The sequence below is a fragment of the Rhineura floridana genome, chromosome 7, assembly GCF_030035675.1.
Source record: "Rhineura floridana isolate rRhiFlo1 chromosome 7, rRhiFlo1.hap2, whole genome shotgun sequence".
NCBI lineage: Eukaryota > Metazoa > Chordata > Lepidosauria > Squamata > Rhineuridae > Rhineura > Rhineura floridana.
In genome coordinates, this window is record NC_084486.1 from 151229076 (window position 1) to 151248768 (window position 19693).

General features: G+C 44.7%; 1 protein-coding gene across 3 annotated transcripts in view; it reads left to right on the top strand.

Moving 5' to 3' along the window:
* The window catches only part of LPP (LIM domain containing preferred translocation partner in lipoma), a 226376-nt gene that overhangs the window by 116671 nt on the left and 90012 nt on the right, over window positions 1-19693 (top strand). For all 3 annotated transcript variants that reach the window (XM_061637614.1, XM_061637615.1, XM_061637616.1), the window contains one exon: window positions 15883-16084. In XM_061637614.1, the coding sequence (XP_061493598.1) occupies window positions 15892-16084 (193 nt within the window). In that variant the 5' untranslated portion in view covers window positions 15883-15891. The remainder of the gene's footprint in view (window positions 1-15882; window positions 16085-19693) is intronic.

Consider the following 19693-nt stretch of genomic DNA (forward strand, 5'->3'; position numbering starts at 1 on the left):
AGCACTGAGCCCAGGACCGAGCCTTGCGGCACCCCGTTTGTTACCTCCCCCCAGTTTGAGAAGGAACTCTTGATAAACATTGAGTATGATTCTCTGGCCAACTGGATCCACCTGATAGTTGTTACATCCACCTCACATTTAGCTAGCTTGCTAATCAGAATATCGTAGGGCACTTTGTCAAAAGCTTTGCTGAAGTTAAAGCTCTGTTGTTCTTTTGTGTTGCAATACAGAGAAGAATATTTACATCATCCTCACTCTGTTTTCTCAGACACTGAACCCCGCCCCCCCCCAGCTTTATGCAGTTTGCATGTGAGACAAGGAAGATAAAAATTGAGCCTGACCACAATCAATTTCAGATTCAGTGGGTTTAAGTTTAGTTCTCCTTGTTGGGGCTGTGGCTTCTGAGACTGGAGTTTCCTGGGTGGGGTGGGGAGTTACTTAGAGATTTCTGGCTGGCAGAAGTAGTTTTTTAGGATGCTTGAACTGTGGGCTTATGATGAACATTGGAAGAGCCCTGCTGGATCAATCCAAAGGCCAACCTAGCCTAGCATCTTGTTCACACAGTTGCCATCCAATGCCCCAATGGGAAGCCTGCAAGCACAGGACATGATCTCCCTGCTTGTGATTCCCAGGAACTGGTATAGAGAGACACACTGCCTCCAGTGATGGATCTAGAACTTAACCATCACGGCTGGCATCCATTTGTAGCCATATTCTCCATGAATTTGTCTTTTAGCGTCATCCAAGTAGGTGGCCACTACTGCATCTTAGGGTAGGCAGTTCCACAGTTTAACCATGTGCTGTATGAAGAAGTGCTTTCATCTGTCCTTCCTGAATCTTCTCACATTCAGCTTCATGTATGAGGAAGGGAGAAAAACTCATCCTTCTCTACTTTCCGCACACCTTGCATAATCTTATATACCTCTGTTATGCCCGCCTTATATGTTTTTTTCTAACTGAAAAGCCCCAAATGTTGTCACCTTTCCTCATGGAAGAGTTGCTGCACACCCTCAGTCATTCTGGCTGCTCTTTCTGATCTTTTTCCAGCTCTGCAATATCCAAGTGCACAACTCAAACATGCACACCTGCACACACGGACTCGCATGCACGCACGTGCACACACGCACTTCCCTGTGCATAGACTCTTCTCAGTACAGAGATCCCAACCTGCAATAGATTCTGTCTCCAGATCAACCATCCCAAAGCTACAGCACCGTCTGTCTCAATTAGGGATGGAAGGATCTGTTAATTTCACTTCTCCCAGTTTCTCATTTTTTCAAACTTAAATTCAGTCCTCCACTTTTCTGCAGAAATTTGCATTTTTTTAAAAATTCTGATGAAAATTCATCAGATTTTAGTGTGAATTTCTCCGAATAAACACATCTTTGTGCACAATTTTGAATAGTCTACACATTGTGCATTTCCCCATATATATGCATTTTATGTGTAATTTCCCTAATACATGCATTTTTGTTTACATTATTTGGCTGGAGAACTGCATTGCAAAATCTGGATAAATGTGAATTTTGAAGGGTGGCTGTGTTTTGGATTGTGAAGTGTTTCAGAAAGTGCAAATCTGATGGATTCTTCTTTAAATGTGAACTGAATAAAATTTCTCTCCCCAATTCCTAGTCCTGATCATGCCGGGATGCCTACTTTAGCATGCCATGTGCTGTTCCAAATCTTGCCAATATCTGTGTAGAACTATAGAGTGGAAAACTATTTCTAATTGCAGTTACCACTGCAAAGGCAATAGCAGATGGCAGAAAGAAAATGCAAAAACATACCGCCCCGTGTTGCCATTTGGAGTTTCAGGGACTGCACTGGCAGATAATGGCTGTTTGCTCCCTTTTTTACCCATATTAGGAGAGGTGATTTTGCGGCTTTGGTTCATTTTCTTCCCAAACAATTTATGGTGGTTTAGCAGCAATCAAGAGTCCCTGCTGTGAGGCCTGTTTGCCTTCCTTAACTGGGATGATTTGAGCTATTAGCTTGGCAGACTGTCCTGCTCCGTACCTCTGTTTGAAATCTTTTATAACTTTTTGGGTTCTTTTTTGCTGGCAAATGCTTCCAGCAATGAAGAAATACCCTCTCCCCACACATGCACCCCCCCCCGTATCCCTGTCTTTTTTCATTGCAATGTAGGGGCACAGGAGGCCAATGTGTCATCATGATTCGGGAAAGGATGGGGCTTCTCTCATCCAGAGTACTTCATATACAGCTTGGAGCATTAGAATTTTGAAAGAATCTGAACTAGCGAGAGAGCTACCAAGATGATAAAAGGACCTGTAAGGGTCAAAATAAGTGCAACATTTTTAGTGTTGTGGAATTGTCTTCACTGTGTTCAATCCAAGCCGTCTATGCCTCTCCCAAGACCATCGCTGCGTACTGTACTATTCATTTATAAAGTACATGGCTTCCCCCTAAGAATTCTGGGAACTAGTTTGTTAAGGGCAATGGGAATTGTAGGTCTGTGAGGGGTGAACTACAATTCCCAGGATACTTTGGGGGAAGCAATCGGCACTAAATGTGTGTTGTGTGTGTGCAGCCCACGCTGGAGTGTGTGTGTGTGGGGAGACAGCAGTGGTGAAGTTCGAAGCGTAATACAGGGTGCAACAATATTGACTGATTCCCCCCCTCCCCCAGTCCTTAGAGCAGTTTTGTGTTTCAGTAAAAAAGATTTATAATTATTATTATTGTTATTATTGAAATGAATAAGACAGATAAATACATGAATGCTCACATAGCACGAGGGAAGAAAGGGCGAGACCAAGACAAGACAGCATTTGATTCGCTTGCATGCATGCCTGTCAAGCTGAGCGTGGAGCTTCCATTAACTCACCCAGCTAATAGTTGATGCTGGAGCTGGCCTGTCTTGGATGGGGATGGGTGAGAATTGTGATACAGTTCGCATTTCAAGCAGAATTTTATCAAATTTGCACTTTCCAAATCAGTATGAGAACCGAAACACAGCCATCCTTTGAAATTTGCTTTTATTAGAATTTTGTGATGCAGTTTGCCAACTGAACAATATTTACAAAAATGTATGTATGAGGGGAAAGTACATAAAAATGGCTATATGAGTGAAAATAACATACAAAAATGCATTAGATAACGAGAAATGGCTTGCAAAAATGTGTACCTTTGTTAACACTGCTTACAAAAATGTGTTTATTAGGAGAAATTCGCACTAAAATGTTGGAGAATTTTCATAAGGAAAAAAAAATGCAAATTGCTGCAGAAATGGGGAGAACTGAATTTAAGACTGGAAAAAATGAGAAACGGACAGAACCAAAATTGACAGACCATTCCTTTCCTAGTCATGGATTGGTCTAATCCTCATTAAAGCTACCTTGTGGCAGTGGGTTCCAAATGTGAGTTACAGGTCTGGCTAATAAATGCTTGCTTTTTGTCTGTCCTCATCCTGCTGTCCATCACTGGGGGAGTAACCCCCAAATTCTAGTGTTCTCTGACAGGATATTTTCCCATTGTCTTGTGTTCCCTCTTTCTAAAATAAAATGCTCCAAATGCTTTATCCCAGGCCTGGGAACTTATTTTCATCCCAAGGGCCCCCCTCATTCCCTTCAAGCCAGTCGTGAGCAAGGCCAGAGGTGAAAGTGAGCAGAGTGAGGGATGTGAATTTTGTAGGCTCTTTTTGACACACCTGTACACCCACACACATCTTCCATCTGGGCAAGTGAGAAGCATGAACAGGCATGATCAGAGCTCGCAGACACATTTCCAGGCAAAAGCACTCAAGGCGGGTATGCAAAGCAGGGCTGGTGTGGGGTATCATTCAGGAGGTATCATAGCGAGGCGTGGGGGCTATATGTGGGGGGGCCCTGGGCCTGAGGTTCCGTTCTGTCCTTTAACTGTTCTCCTGTCACGTTGAGCTGTAATAGCAGAGAGAAACCATTTTGGGTCATCTTAAAGGAGTGTCTTGTACTTCACCGTATTTGGGACTTGCAGTTTCCATCCTTCTTGAGCTCAGTCTGTCGCTCTTGCTGCTAAAGGCTGCAGATCAGTGGATCAGCATGCTCGACTGAGGGGCCTGCCCCCATTGGTGAAACATTGAGATATCTTGAGGCTTCCAGTGTAGATTTGTCAGAAGAAACAGTGACAGTTCCAGTTAGCCTTCTTCCCCAAATGGAGTTTCAGATCCAAGTCTCAATTTTTGTATTTCTACATTAAGCAAAAAGTTCAGAGTGCTGTTAACAGGCCACTTCCCTCAGTGCGGAGCCTCTTCAAACCGCAGTGCGCTTTCCCTTCAAATGAGAGTGTTCCCCACCCAGGGTTTTGCTTTCCAACCTGATCCTTCTGCTTCCTAAAGTGTGAGTTTCATTTCTGTGTCCTTTAGCACTTCTAGAAACTGATTCCCTTCACTCCAGCTCCACTAGCACAGAAAGCAAAAAGGAATTGGGGGGGGCAGCTTGGTGGCGACGGCGGGGAACCCAGTCTAGGAAACCGTGATCTAGCATATATCTTGATTCTCATACTCTTCCTAGCATGGACACACGAAGTGTTTTGCAACTGCTGAATTCCTGCAGAGACAGCTAAATTTATTCCTTTTATTCACACCCCACACACAAACACACACTCGTGGCTTGCTAGAAATTTGGGGTATACAGCCTGAGGTCTTGAACTGGCGACCAAAAGGATGCAAGATGGGGATTTATCTGGTGTGTCCCTCTCCTGGCCAAAAGGGAGAACTGCAGGGGCACCAACCATACCAGCCAAAGAAGGCTCCATATTGCTGAAAGGGTAGACTTGGTCAGGTGATACTTCTTGACCCCACCAAAGGTTTCTGAGTCAGAGCTTGCTCACTGGTTTGAGCAACAAGGAGAAACGTTGTCTTGGGTGGATACCAACCAGCTTCGCCTTGCTGTTTGCTGCACTGCTGCTGTTCCTCTCATGCACATTTAACAAGTGAGATCTCATCACTCGATTGCTCACATTTGATGATTGACAGCTGAATGTGTGAATGGACTCTGGTGCATTTTCACCATTGCGTTTGAGTTGTTTCTGAGTTAGGTGAAAGTTTTCTGTCTGGCATTTGTTCTTGCATGTGATCACTTAAGCCCTATTCAGTAATTTGGTACCTGTGAGTAGTACTAGGCACAAGAAGGCACTTCTCCGAATATGCCCAGTAGTCCTGCTCCCTACAGGTCAATACATACACTGGTTCTACCTCTTAGCTGAACAGCATCAGTCTGAAGGTGGCCTATGCACTGAACAATGCTTTGACATTGCAAAAATCCAGCAAGGAACATGCATGAGCCCTCCAGGAATGGATCATTTTTTGTATGGGCTACAACTATGTGGTGCACTGAAGTTATCAGAGGATGATTGCAGATTCATTATGCATGCTCATCCTACATTGCAAGGGGATCTAGGTAACATCTCTTGCAAAGGCTATTTTAGCTACATTTATTGCCAAGGCCCAGCTCAGCATCTCATTTCTTGCAAAGCTTATCTTGGCTACATTCATTATTGAGGAACTGGCATTTATTAGCTTATGAGATGTAATTGTTGGATGAACACTTTTGTTGTATTTCAAATGAAACCACTGAGAACAAAGGTTCCCTCTGAGTACCTCTGGTTTGGTAGGTGGCCTGTCTGTTGCCTGCACGTTGTCCTTTTTTCATGTGGTATCTTTTAAGGAAGACTTTATGAAGGGTTTTGTCATCGCATGAACATTTCTTACTTGAAGAAGAAAAGAGCAGCCATCTGTTGGAGCAAGAGACAGAATAATAACAGATCTGCAGCTAAATAAGTTCACATCTGTTTAGGAAAACCATCAAAAGACAACGGAAGGATCCAATGAGAGTCACATGCTGATAAAACTAGAGAAATATTGAGGAAGCTCGTCTGCCAAGAATTGTGTGTGCATACATTCTAGACCAGCTCAGTAGTGGTTTCACTCTTCTTGGAGACATTTTCTTTTACCGGTTATGGAGAGCCAGAAACTAGATGATGAAACACAAGCGTGTCTCTTGAGTCATGGCCTTACTGAAACTCCAAATCAATTATTGTAAGGTGACATTGGTTTTATGTTGGGAAATGTTTGTAAGAAACATAAAAAACTGGAACATGTTGCTTCCATACGTTTTCAACCCTCACACATTAATATTTGGTAGAGCTGCCTTTCGCTGCAATAACAGCTTCAAGTCTTTTGGGGTAGGTATGTACCAGCTTTGCACACAGTGTCAGAGGGATTTTGGCCCATTCTTCTTTGCAGATTCGCTCTAGGTTGTTCGGGTTGGTTGGACTTCACTTGTGGACCACAATTTTGAGCAGAGGGTTGGACCTGATGACCTTATAGGCCCCTTCCAACTCTACTATTCTATGATTCTATGAATTTTCAAAGAGCACCACAGATTCTCAATGGAATTGAGATCAGGACTTTGACTGGGCCACTGTAGGACATTCACCTTTTTGTCCTTGAGCCACTCCAGCGTTGCTTTGGCCTTGTGCTTGGGATCATTGTCCTGCTGAAAAGTGAATTTCCTCCCACACTTCAGTTTTTTAGTGGACTGATGCAAGTTCTCTTGCAGTATTTCCCTGTATTTTGCTCCATCCATTCTTCCTTCGATTTTAAGAAGATGCCCAGTCCCTGCTGATGAGAAGCAGCCCCACAGCATGATGCTGCCACCACCATACTTCACTGTAAGGATAGTGTGTCTTGAGGCATGGGCAGTGTTAGGTTTGCGCCACACATAGCGCTTTGAGTTGTGGCCAAAAAGTTCTATCTTGTTCTCAATGGACCACAAAACCTTTTCCCATGTCGCAGCCGGGGCACTCTCATGCTTTCTGGCAAACTCCAGATGTGCTTTCAGATGATATGTTTTGAGTAACGGCTTCTTTCTTGCCACCCTCCCATGCAGGCCAGTGTTATGCAGAGCTCTTGATATGGTTGACTGGCGCACCATTACTCCACTCCTAGCCACTGAACTCTGTAGCTCTTTCAAACTGAGGCCCCATCTGCATTATACATTTAAAGTAGGGTTCCTTTATTTATAGTCCATGGACCCCTAGGGGGTCCGTGAACTGAATGAAAAAAGTCCAATGCATGAAATGAGTGCATTTATGTTCTCTCTCTCTCTCTCTCTCTCTCTCTGAGTATACACACAAAATATGTAATTTATTTATTTATGGGAGTCCATAGTTTTCATCAGGTTAAAGGTTGAGAACCACTGATTTAAAGCACTGTTGCATGATTTTACACAGTAAAATCCTGGCCTCCAAGAATCCTGACAAACTGGTTTGTTAAGGGTGCTGAGAGTTGTTAGGAGACCCTTTTTCCCCTCACAGAGCTGCAAGTCTAGTGTGGTCTGACAATCAATTCCTCTTCCCAGGGAACTCTGGGAATTTATTTATTTTATTTATTATTTAATTTGTATCCCGCCCTTCCTCCCAGCAGGAACCCAGGGCGGCAAACAAAGAGCTAAAAACACTTTAAAACATCATAAAAACAGACTTCAAAATACATTAAAACAAAACAGCGTTAAAAACATTAAAAAAAACTTTTAAAAAGAATTTAAAACATTATTAAAAAACATATTAAGCAATTCTAACACAGACGCAGACTGGGATAGGTCTCAACCTAAAAGGCTTGTTGAAAGTGGAAAGTCTTCGAAAGGTGCCGAAAAGATAGCAGAGATGGCGCCTGCCTAATATTCAAAGGGAGGGAATTCCACAGGAATTGTAGCTCTGTGCAGGGACGAGGCGTCTTCTAACTTTCAGCCTCCTTAGGAACTAGGGTTGCCAGGTCTCTGGTTTTCTGCCGGAGTCTCAGGGAAAAGGGGGCCGTCTCAGGCCTCCGGCTATACTTTATTTAAACAGGTGGATCTCCGGCTTTTGATTGGCCCCCTCAGCCACGCATGCGTGATTGACACACGCATGCGTGAAGGCTGTGGCTGGCCGCCTTCCTGCCCGGTCTGCAACGACATGGGCGCCTTGGTTGAGTCAGAGCTCCTGCAGGGCTCCCCCCAGCAGCAGCGCCGGGCGTCTGCCTCAGCCGTCATGGTGTGGGCGCCGACGGGCGGGAGCGGCCGTGATGGGACTGAGGAATCAGTTCCGGGGTAAGAAGGCCTCTCGGTTAGAGGCCGGCTCGGGACCCGGGTCGTTGGTAGGAAGGTCCTCGCTCGGTGGTCGTTGCGCAGAGGGCAGTCATTGCCGGGGTAAACAGGGCCTTGCGCACAGAGAGAGAGAGAGAGAGAGAGGAGAGAGAGAGAGAGAGAGGAGAGGGGGGGCATTGGGCAGATGTTGCATATTTAGAGTTTACACAGTTAGCTAAGAACTGCCCAAGGGATGCTCTTGTAGTCAAGTCTTGTGACTATTAAGAACTTTATGAGTTTCAAGAAACTATAAAAAGTAAAAAAAAACCCAAATCTCCAGCAAACATATTACAAAAACAGTTACAGTCTCTGCCAGGTATAAGGCAGGAACTCTGCAGAGCTGTTGAATATTACTCTGACATCCTCCACCAGCAAAGAAATAAGGATTAGAACATGATGCAGGCAGGAGCTGGAAACAAACAGGATGGATCCCTACTGTGGAAGAGCCCAAAAAGTTTTGTCCTCCAAACCAGGGTTGAGTTGTGCAAAATGTCATATGAAATGGACTTGAAAAAGATTCAGGAGCTGGCACAAAACTGCTTAACAAGTCGTTTTTATATACAGTACTAGAGAGAGTAGTGTCAAAAGTGCAGGATGCTATCATGCTACTCTAGTCTTAGGAATACAGAAAAATCAGGCTCCCCTTGTGCCTCATACATTTTCCTATGAGTCTCATACAATGAACCACACACAGATCCCTTGTATAACCAACAGCTATATTTGTTTGTTTGTTTGTTTATTAAATTTATTAGTCGTCCATCTGGCTGGCAATCCAGCCACTCTGGGCGACGTACAGAATTAAAACATATAGTTACATTAAAATATTAAAATCTCAACCAATAATAATAAAACCTAATCCACCACAAAAGCCTGTTTGAAGTGTTCTGTACTGCAAGCACAAAATTTGGCAGACTCCTCCACAGAATCGTTGTGGGTGGTGATACCATGCCCCAGGAGGGACTTAATACTGGGAACGATCTATCGTCCCCCTGATCAAAATGCTCAGGGAGACCTTGAGATGAGATATGAAATTGAGGAAGCATCCAAACTAGGAAAGGTGGTAGTAATGGGTGACTTCAACTACCCGGACATAGACTGGCCGCATGTGTGTTCCAGTCATGACAAAGAAGCAACATTTCTAGATATTCTAAATGACTATTCCCTAGACCAGTTGGTCATGGAACCGACCAGAGGGACGGCAACCCTGGACTTAATCCTCAGTGGGGACCGGGACCTGGTGCGAGATGTAAGTGTTGTTGAACCGATTGGGAGCAGTGACCACAGTGCTATTAAATTAAACATACATGTAACTGGCCAATTGCCAAGAAAATCCAACACGGTCACATTTGACTTCAAAAGAGGAAACTTCACAAAAATGAGGGGATTGGTAAAAAGAAAGCTGAAAAACAAAGTCCAGAGGGTCACATCACTCGAAAATGCTTGGAAGTTGTTTAAAAACACTATATTAGAAGCTCAACTGGAGTGCATACCGCAGATCAGAAAAGGTACCGCCAGGGCCAAGAAGATGCCAGCATGGTTAACGAGCAAAGTCAAGGAAGCTCTTAGAGGCAAAAAGTCTTCCTTCAGAAAATGGAAGTCTTGTCCGAATGAAGAAAATAAAAAAGAACACAAACTCTGGCAAAAGAAATGCAAGAAGACAATAAGGGATGCTGAAAAAGAATTTGAGGAGCACATTGCTAAGAACAACAACAACAAGAAAAGCAGAAGTGCTCAACCCCTATTTTGCCTCCGTTTTCTCCCAAAAAGGGAACAGTGTGCAACCTTGCATCGGTAGCAATCTCAGTAAGGGGTCGGGATTGCAGTTCGAGATTGATAAGGAGATAGTCAGGAAATACCTAGTTAACCTAAATGAGTTCAAATCTCCAGGGCCTGATGAACTGCATCCCAGAGTATTGAAGGAACTTGCGGATGTACTCTCAGAACCTCTTGCCATCATCTTTGAGAAATCCTGGAGAACGGGAGAGGTGCCAGAGGATTGGAGACGGGCAAATGTCATCCTGCTCTTTAAAAAGGGTAAAAAGGAAGATCCAGGGAATTACAGGCCGGTCAGTCTGACTTCAATACCGGGAAAGATATTAGAATGGATAATAAAAGAGTCCATTGGCAACTATCTAGATGACAATGCTGTGATTAGAAGGAGCCAGCATGGGTTTGTCAAGAAAAAATCCTGTCAAACTAATCTCATCTCTTTTTTTGATCGGGTCACTAGCTTAGTAGATGGTGGAAATGCTGTAGATGTCATCTATCTAGATTTCAGCAAGGCGTTTGACAAAGTCCCCAGTGACCTTTTGATTAGCAAACTAGTCAAATGCAGACTACATGGAAATACTGTCAGGTGGATTCACAACTGGTTGGAAAACCGTACTCCAAGAGTGGTCGTCGGTGGCTCTGCTTCAGACTGGAAGGAGGTCTCGAGTGGAGTGCCACAGGGTTCTGTCCTGGGGCCGATACTCTTCAACATTTTTATCAATGACTTAGACGATGGAGTGGAGGGAAGCCTTACGAAGTTTGCGGATGATACGAAACTGGGAGGGATAGCTAACACAATGGAAGACAGGAATAAAATCCAAAGGGACCTGGATAGACTAGAAAATTGGGCTGAAATTAATAAAATGACATTCAATAAAGACAAATGCAGGATTCTGCATTTAGGCCACAAAAACAAAATGCACGGGTACAGGATGGGAAATACCCGGCTTAGCAGTAGTGCGTGTGAGAAGGACCTTGGAATTGTAGTGGATCGCAAGTTGAACATGACCCAGCAGTGTGATGCTGCGGCAAAAAAGGCAAACGCGGTTTTGGGCTGCATAAACAGAGCTATAGTTTCCAGGTCGAGGGAAGTAATAGTCCCACTATATTCTGCATTAGTCAGGCCTCATCTGGAATACTGCGTTCAGTTCTGGGCGCCTCATTTTAAGAAAGATATAGACAAGTTGGAGCGGGTTCAGAAGAGGGTGACGAGGATGATAGCCGGTATGGAGAACAAGTCTTATGAGGAAAGGTTGAAGGAACTTGGCATGTTCAGTCTGGTGAAGAGAAGGCTGAGGGGTGACATGATTGCACTCTTTAAGTACCTGAAGGGCTGTCACATAGAGGAGGGTACAGATTTGTTCTCTGCTGCCCCAGAGGGTAGGTCTAATGGTTTTAAGTTGCAGGAGCGTAGATTCAGATTGGACATTAGAAGGAACTTCTTGACAGTAAGGGCAGTTGGGCAATGGAACCGACTGCCTAGGGAGGTGGTGGGATGCCCTTCGCTGGATGTCTTCAAGCAGAGGCTGAAAAAGAAAAAGGGGGGTTCAAAACCCAAAATGACCAAATGGTGTAAAATGATTTATTTTATCTTCTTAAAAATGCCCAACGCGTTTCGGCTTTACTGCACATCAGCCTTCGTCAGGGGACTTGTCTTTCTAGTTGCTTACAGCGCTTTCTTTACCTTCCTTTCTTGTTTTTCCTTTCTTTGTGTTTTTTTATTTTATATTCTATGATTCTATGAGAAGAATTTGTGTCTAGGACTATGCAAGACTTTCTGTGTGAGGAAGGCATAGAGCACCCGACTACTGTTGTTTATACTCTAGAACAAAATGGGGTTGCGGAACACATGAACTGGACTCTTGGACAGATGTTTCGTTCCTTGTTGGAAGATGCACAGTTACCACAGGGGGGAAGCATCGGTTACTGCCACCTATCTGCAGAACTGACTTCTGCCAGCTGCAACCAACAAAACACCTTTTGAGCTATGGCATGATCGGACACCAAGCGTGTCTCACCTTCATGTATTTGGCTGCAAGGCCTTTGTGCGCATCCCCAAACAAAAGAGGTCAAAATTTGACATCACTACCAAGGAAGTAATATTAATTGGGTACTCTTCAATGCAGAAGGGATACTGAGTCATAGATCCCAAAACTGGTGAAGTTGGAGTATACAGAGCTGTCCACTTTGATGAAGGAAAGTGTGCACACCAACCAGAAGGGGCGCCACACCAAACAGATGACAGCGAAATGGAAGAAGAAACTGAGCTATTCTTCCACAACAGAAGGGATGACGCTAATACACCAGCAGAGGAAGGTGAGGAGTCTGAGCCAGAAGAAGCATCAAAGCCAGAAGGGGCAGCTGAAGCGCCAGCACCCAGACACTCTGAATGCACCAACAGAGGTGTACCACCAGACAGATTTGCTTACCTCGTGAGAGATGAACTTCCAGAGCCAGGCACCTGGAAAGAGATTGAAGCCTTACCCAAAGCTGAAGCTGAGAGGTGGAGGCAGCCAGCCAAGGAAGAGCTGGAAGCTCTACACAAGAACAAAACTTGGACACTGACCAAGCTTCCTCAAGGAAGGAAAGATGTAGGCTGCAAGTGGATATTCAAGAAAAAGCCAGATGCTGAAGGGAACTTAGAGAGATGCAAAGCAAGACTAGTAGCCAAAAGATACTCTCAAAAGCATGGACAAGACTATTATCAAACATTTGCTCCTGTAGTCCAACACATGCCCATCAGAACTCTTCTAAGTGTTGCTGCTAACAAGAAAATGCAGGTGGAGCACATGAATATAAAAACAGCATTCTTGCATGGAGAAATAGAAGAGGAAATCTACATGCAACAGCCACCAGGGTTTGAAGTTTCAGGAAAGAAACCCTAGTGTGTAAACTCCAAAAATCCATCTATGGACTTAAACAGGCTGCCAGAGCCTGGAATAAGAAACTGAGCAAAATGCTCTTGAAGGAAGGCTTTGTACAAGGCAGAGCAGAGCCATGCCTGAACAGCAGATTCAAGAACAACAGATGGACTTACTTACTGATTTATGTTGATGATCTACTGTTGGCCTATCAAGACCCACTGGACAAGCAACAACTAGTGAATCATCTCTACAAGGAGTCAAAGACAAAAGATTCAAGACCTTCTCAACAGTCTAGGACTGAAGGATGCACATCCAGCACCTACTCCAATGGAAGTAGGATACCTGAAACCGGACCACCACAAGCAACTATGGGAAGACCATGAGAGCTATAGACAAGCCATTGGAAAACTTCTGTATATCATCACTGTTACCAGGCCAGATGTGGTGGGAGCAGTGGGATATCTGTGCAGAAAAAACAGCTCGCCAACCAAGAAGGACTGGGAAACAATCAAGAGAGTGGTGAGATATCTGAATGGCACTGCAACCATGAAACTGAAGTTAGCGGCTACCTGGGATCCCAAACTAGTGGGATATGCAGATGCTGTCTGAGCTGAAGACACTACAGATCGAAAATCCACCAGTAGAAACATCTTCTACTATGGGAATTCTATGATCATCTGGGCAAGTAAGAAACAAGAGACTGTAGCACTGTTTTCCACAGAAGCAGAGTATGTGTCAGCTTCTGAAGCTAGCAGTCAGTTAACATGGGTACTTGAACTGTTCAAAGATTTAGGCATCTCTATACGTGGGCCTGTCATGATGCATGAAGACAACAAAGAATGCATCAGACTCATGGAGTCAGAAGGTGTGAGTTCACAAACCAAGCACATAGACGTGAAGCACCATTTCATTAGAGATACTTACCGCAGAGGACTACTCAAGATGGAGTATTGTCCAACAGAAGACATGACTGCAGACTCTCTCACAAAGGCGTTGGTCAAAGTCAGATACTGAAAGCTGCGAGACAAGATGAACCTCGTGGGCTTCACCAAACACTGGTTGAGAAGGGATGTTGGAAGTGGGGCAAGAGCAACTCCTGTGTGGGTTCTTTTGCGTGTATCCCTGAAGGAAGGTAGAGTGAGGGTCCTCCAGCTGGCTAGGCTTGCCTACCTTTACCTGTGCTCTTCTCTACCTAGCCTCCTTCCGTTGTAAAGTCATATGCTCAGGGAAACTGACCTGCCCCTCCTCCCTTTGTCTTTTTCGAATGTCTGAGGAGAGAGGAGACATCTCTGTCTTTGCTATCTCTCTTGAGCCATGAGGGCAATACCCAAGTCTGGGCATTGCACCTCCAACTTAGTTAGAACTAGGTATGCCTTTATTTATTCAATTTATATCCTGCCCTTTCTCCCAGTAGGAGCCCAGGGTGGCAAAGAAAAACACTAAAATCATAAAAACAGACTTTAAAATATATTAAAACAAAACATCTTTAAAAACATATTAACATAAAACATCTTTAAAAACATCTTTTTTAAAAAGCTTTAGAAAAGCTTTAGACGGCATTTCTCCTAATATATACATTTTTAACGCAATTTTGCTCAATGTGCACATTTTTGCAAGCAGCTTTCTCTAACAATGCATTTCTGTACGTTGTTTTATATGCTTTTTTATGCACACTTTCCCCTAATGTGTACATATTTTTATTAGAGGACCGCATCACAAAATTTAGAAAAGTGCACATTTCAAAATATAGCTGTGTTTTGGTTCACATATTGTTATGGGAAGTTAGAATTAGATAGGTTTATGTTAAACTTGTACCCAAATACGCCTCCACTGCTACCGACAATCTTCTGGTATTTTGTGACATCATCCCTCCAAATTTTGGCAGGGTAGGCTTGCAATTTCAGTGCCAAAAACATATTTCTTCATGTATTAATCTCGCTTGAAGTTCCATTTTCATTTTTGATTTTCCATCTTGGGGCTGATTGCCCTTCTCTGTCCTGTCACCCCAGTTACAATGCCAGGTTTAGGGTTCAGTGTGACCACTACCCAGCAGCATTTTACAACGGTAGAATCACCACTGCATCTGCAGAAGGTGGGGACAGGAAAAGCGCTGTGCCAGCCTTGGTCAAACCCAATTTGGGCTTGATGCTATTCCATGATGGCATTGGGGCTGGCTCAGGATGCAACAAATCCCAGGCTATCTCAGCCCCTCCCACTCTGCAAGATGCCCCATTCCAGGGCTTTCTTATGGCTGATGCCAGCAAGGATCCCACCAGTGGCACTTCCACCCACCCACATGTTCAGTGGGCAGAACAGGGAGCTTCACACCAGTAGGAACGATGCTGCCATCACTCTGCAGATGGAAGCCAATGGAGGCCAGCATGGCTGGGCAGAAAAGACACCTCTGCCCAGTCCAACCCACCCAGCTCAGTCCAGCCCAGAGAGGGCTTGGATTGTACAGTAAAACCATTTGCTTTTCTAGGGTCCCTAATCTGTGCTGAAATGGTTTCAGTGCTATCTATTCCGCCCTGCTGTTCTGACTGGCTTTTATTTGATCATATTGTTGTTAGTGGCCTTCCCCACTTTGTTTTAAGCCACCCTGGAGGGTGCAAAATATAAACCTATGAAATAAAAGAAAAAGCAATCCAAACCTGACCTGCTGGGATGCTGAGCAGAGTTTGGAACAGGCGTATCTCTCACTGAGCTCAGCTGGGGTGACTCTGGCTGAAGTCATCCATCCTGGCTCAGCCAGGGTTAAGCTAGCTCAGCCAGGATTCAGCTGAGGCTGCGGTAAATCCTGAAAAAAAGGCATTTCAGGGGCATGGTGGGGGCAGGATGGTCCATGGGGAGACTAACCCCATTCCAAACTCCATTCAGCTTGGTCACGTGACCTAGCAACCCAGCAGAAGTTTCACTGGCAAAAGAGGTGGTGCAAGTCAAAATCAAGTTTTAAAGGCTTGTCGTCCCTCTGCCAGTCTCAGGCTGGCTCAGCCAGCGGTAGCCCTGCTTCTGAACAGAGTTTGAAACGGGTAAGTTACACCAGGATAATTTGCCCTGCTGTAAATTATGCTGGCTTCTTATAGTTTGGATTGCTCCATTAGTCAATTGTTCTTGCATTTCTCTTTCCTCAGAGCTGAACGATGTCTCACCCATCATGGCTGCCCCCAAAGAACTCCAGCGAGCCCGTTGGTCATGTGACGGCGAGGATGGAGATGACGCATTCTTTTGGGACCCCCAGCATCTCCATATCCACTCAGCAGACGCCAAAGAAGTTTGCCCCAGTTGTAGCTCCCAAACCAAAGTACAATCCGTACAGACCGGCTGAAGGGGAAGGTAAGAGAGAATGTTGGCGTAATTTATATTGTGCCTCCAGGTATCAAACAGCAATAAAATGTGATAGCCAGTGAAACGGTAACAAATAATTGTGTGTGTGTGTTTTAAAGAGGGAAAAAATGGAAATGGGCTGCCTTCAAGTCGATCCCGACTTATGGCGACCGCATGAAGAGGGATTTCATGGTAAGGGGTATTCAGAGGGGGTTTCCCATTGCCTCCCTCTGAGGCTAGTCCTCCCCAGCTGGCCAGGGCCTGCTCAGCTTGCCACAGCTGCACAAGCCAGCCCCTTCCTTGTCCGCTACTGCCAGTTGGGGGCAACTGGGCTCCTTGGGACTCTGCAGCTTGCCCTGGCTGCACAGGTGGCAGGGCACGTCACCCCTGAGCCACTCCCTGTGGGGGTGATCTTTAGCTGGCCCTTGACATCCAGGAGACACGAGCGGGGATTTGAACTCACAGACTCTGGACTCCCAGCCAGGCTGTCCTCCCCACGGTGCTATACCAGTTTTTTAAAGAGGAAGGTGTAATGTTGATGAAAGGACAGAAGGGTGTGATAACTATGAGGCACATTGTCCCAGACAACACGGATTCCTTTTTAAACAGCTCCTTTTTTTATTGTGGCAGTTTTATATTTGTGTTGCAAATGTGTTTTGTTGAAACATTTAACTCTTTTATGACACCCTGGGAGCATGTTGTAGGGAAAGTACAGATCAAATTTAAAAAATAGACATACAACTCTTCTCTAAGGCAATTCATATTTTGTGTCCAGATAAAAATTGTGTCAATTGGCAGGCATCACCTAATTTGCACAATTCATTCTATTTCTCATGATTATATGAGGACATGAGGATCTACAGAACCCTCCCAGAGTCTAGCTCATCCCTTCTTTGTTGGCTTCTGAGATTTCACAAAGCCCTGCCTACACATTTTCCAATTCTCTGCAGATCCATAAGAGCTTGAAGCCTGAAAGAGGAAATGAAAGTATGAGAAAGATAAGGCTTGTGCCAGTTCTATACTTGCAAGAATTGAAAGTGACCAGCTGGACAGCTTGTGTCTGTGTGTGTGAATAATAGGGGGTCGGTGTGTGGGCCTTCTGCATCAGCCTTGGCCAACCTGATGTCCTCAGAAGTTTTGGAGTACAACTTCCATCAACCCCAGCCAGCACAGAGTAAAAATAATACATATTTCTTACAACACGGGGTAAGAAGATGTATATTTCTTACTCTGAAGAAGCTCTGATAGAACCCATGCGGTTCTTTTTTACAAACTTACATGCAAAGAACTAGAGAATTTCTCCCCGCTGTGCCCCTCATACAACGTCAATCTCAGTCAGTGGTTAGGCTTTTTGTGCACTCATATTCATGGGGGAGCAAATTCTGTGCATTCCTCTTGCCTCTTGCTTCTTGGCCTGACCACATAGGTACAAGAAGGGAGCCCCATACCTACAACCATATCTACCTTGATCTGGGGGGCTAGGATGTTTTCATAGGCTTTCAGCTGCCCTTTGAAAAGGACTCTCATGTGCTGGTCTGACACTGGATTCCAGGCAGCAGTTTCAGGACCATTGATAGCTCCAGGGCAGCAACTTGCTCTGACAAAGATTGAGCATGGACTGAGCCTTTTTAAGTCTCTCCTCCAGATCACCTCTCCCAGGCTCTGTCCTCTGGTGGCTAACTTCAGATTCCCCTTTCATTCCATAGCCTCCCCTCTTGTAGCACGCTGTGCACCAATGCATCAGGGAGCTATTGTGGCAGGCATTTAGTGGTTCTGTGGAAGGTGCCCTTGAGGGCCCCGGTGATACAGGAGGTTCTTCTGGGGGCTCCTCTTATAGCCTCAGGATCAGTGGTCTCCTGATCTCCAGGAGCAGGCTCAGAGCCTTGGTCCTTAGCTGGAGACTATGAACCCTCCGACTCTGAGTCTTGGTTGCTGCTGACCTCTGGGGACATGACACCTGGTCCCTAAATGTACTTTTCATGGCTTTCCTGGTACATGTAGAGAAGTGGACAGAAATTGGGTAAGGATATGTGTCTTTGCAATGAGCTGAGTGGGCTGACTTCAGTCTTGTGTAGTCGTCTTTTCTTGTTGTTTTTGAAAAGCAGAATCCCAGTGGTCTAGTAACGTGTTTTCAATTCATAAGTAGGTGAGCACACTTGAGACCACTGAAGTCATAACAGGTCCGTAGCTAACACTACCCAAATTTGTGGCACAAAATTTTTGTTTTTCGCAGTCTGGAATTGTTCATGCTTGTCCTCAACCAGCTGCTTTCAATCTAGATTGACTCTAGATCCTGCCATCCACAAGGACAGGTGTGGATACTCAATACACTTTTGAAAACCTTCCCCTTGATTAGGCTACCCACACCTTTTCTGCCCTCCTCATGCCCCACGTGAATGAAGAAGGAAGTGGGTTGTGATCTTGGTATACACCACCGAAAACGTCATTGGGCAGGTGTTAATACACCCCCCCCCTTGCCAGGGCCAGCTACATTTGTTTTCAAATGGACATACTGTGGGGTAATGCAGAATCAATCTGCAATATTTATTATCGGAATGAAGTCAGTTTCTCAAGAAGTGCTTTTCAGGGGCAAAATGCAACAGATCTAGATTGTGTGTGGAGTAGGCAGAAAAAACAAGTGCTCAGTCTCCATTGATTCTAGACTAAAATGCTGTGTGTACATACTGTAGTCTGTGTTTAGTGATCCCGAGTATGCTGTCTTGCTTAAGAGCAAAAGAACTACCCACACACAGTTAGGTGGCCCACCAGAAATTGGCCAGTGGTCCTTCCGCACATTGCAGTCCTTGCCTTGTGCCCTCACCTGACGGAGATAAGAAATGGATGTCAGAAGCAACATCTGGCAGACATTTGGGAAGCTTGCCGGGCAGTTGTACATCTCAAACTTGCATCTGATAGCATGTGACAACAGCACAGACAGGCGGAGGAAGAACCTGAAATATGTGCTGAATTGCACATCCCACAGCAACAAGGGAAATGGCACGTGCCTGAACGTCATAAAATCTAAGAGGTGGAGGCCTCTAGTAAGGCCATCTAGTCTGGCTGCCCATTTGCTACCGGGCCAAGTTCAAGGTTCTAGTCTTGGTCTACAAAGCCCTATGCAGCTTGGGACCAGGATACCTGAAAGACTGTCTTATTCCTTATACACCCAGTCAATCATTGCGCTCTGCAGGTGAAGGCCTCCTGCAGATACCATCTTATCAGGAGGTCCATTCCACACGGACCTTTAGTGTGGCAGCACCTACTGGTGGAACTCCCTACCCTTAAATATTAGGCAGGCACCATCTCTGTTATCTTTTCTGTCCCTATTGAAGACCTTCCTCTTTCAACAAGCCTTTTAAGTAGAGACCTTATCCCAGTCTGCATCTGTGTTAGAATTGCTTTTTAATATGTTCTTAAACCTTTTTAAGCATGTTTTTAATCTTAGATGTTTTGAAAGCTTTTTTAAAGTAACGTTTTTGAAAATGATTTGTTTTAATGTGTTTTAAAGTTTGTTTTTATGATGTTTTAATGTTTTTGGTGCTTTTGTTTGCTGCCCTGGGCTCCTGTTGGGAGGAAGGGTGGGATATAAATCAAATAATAAGAATAATAGTCTGACAT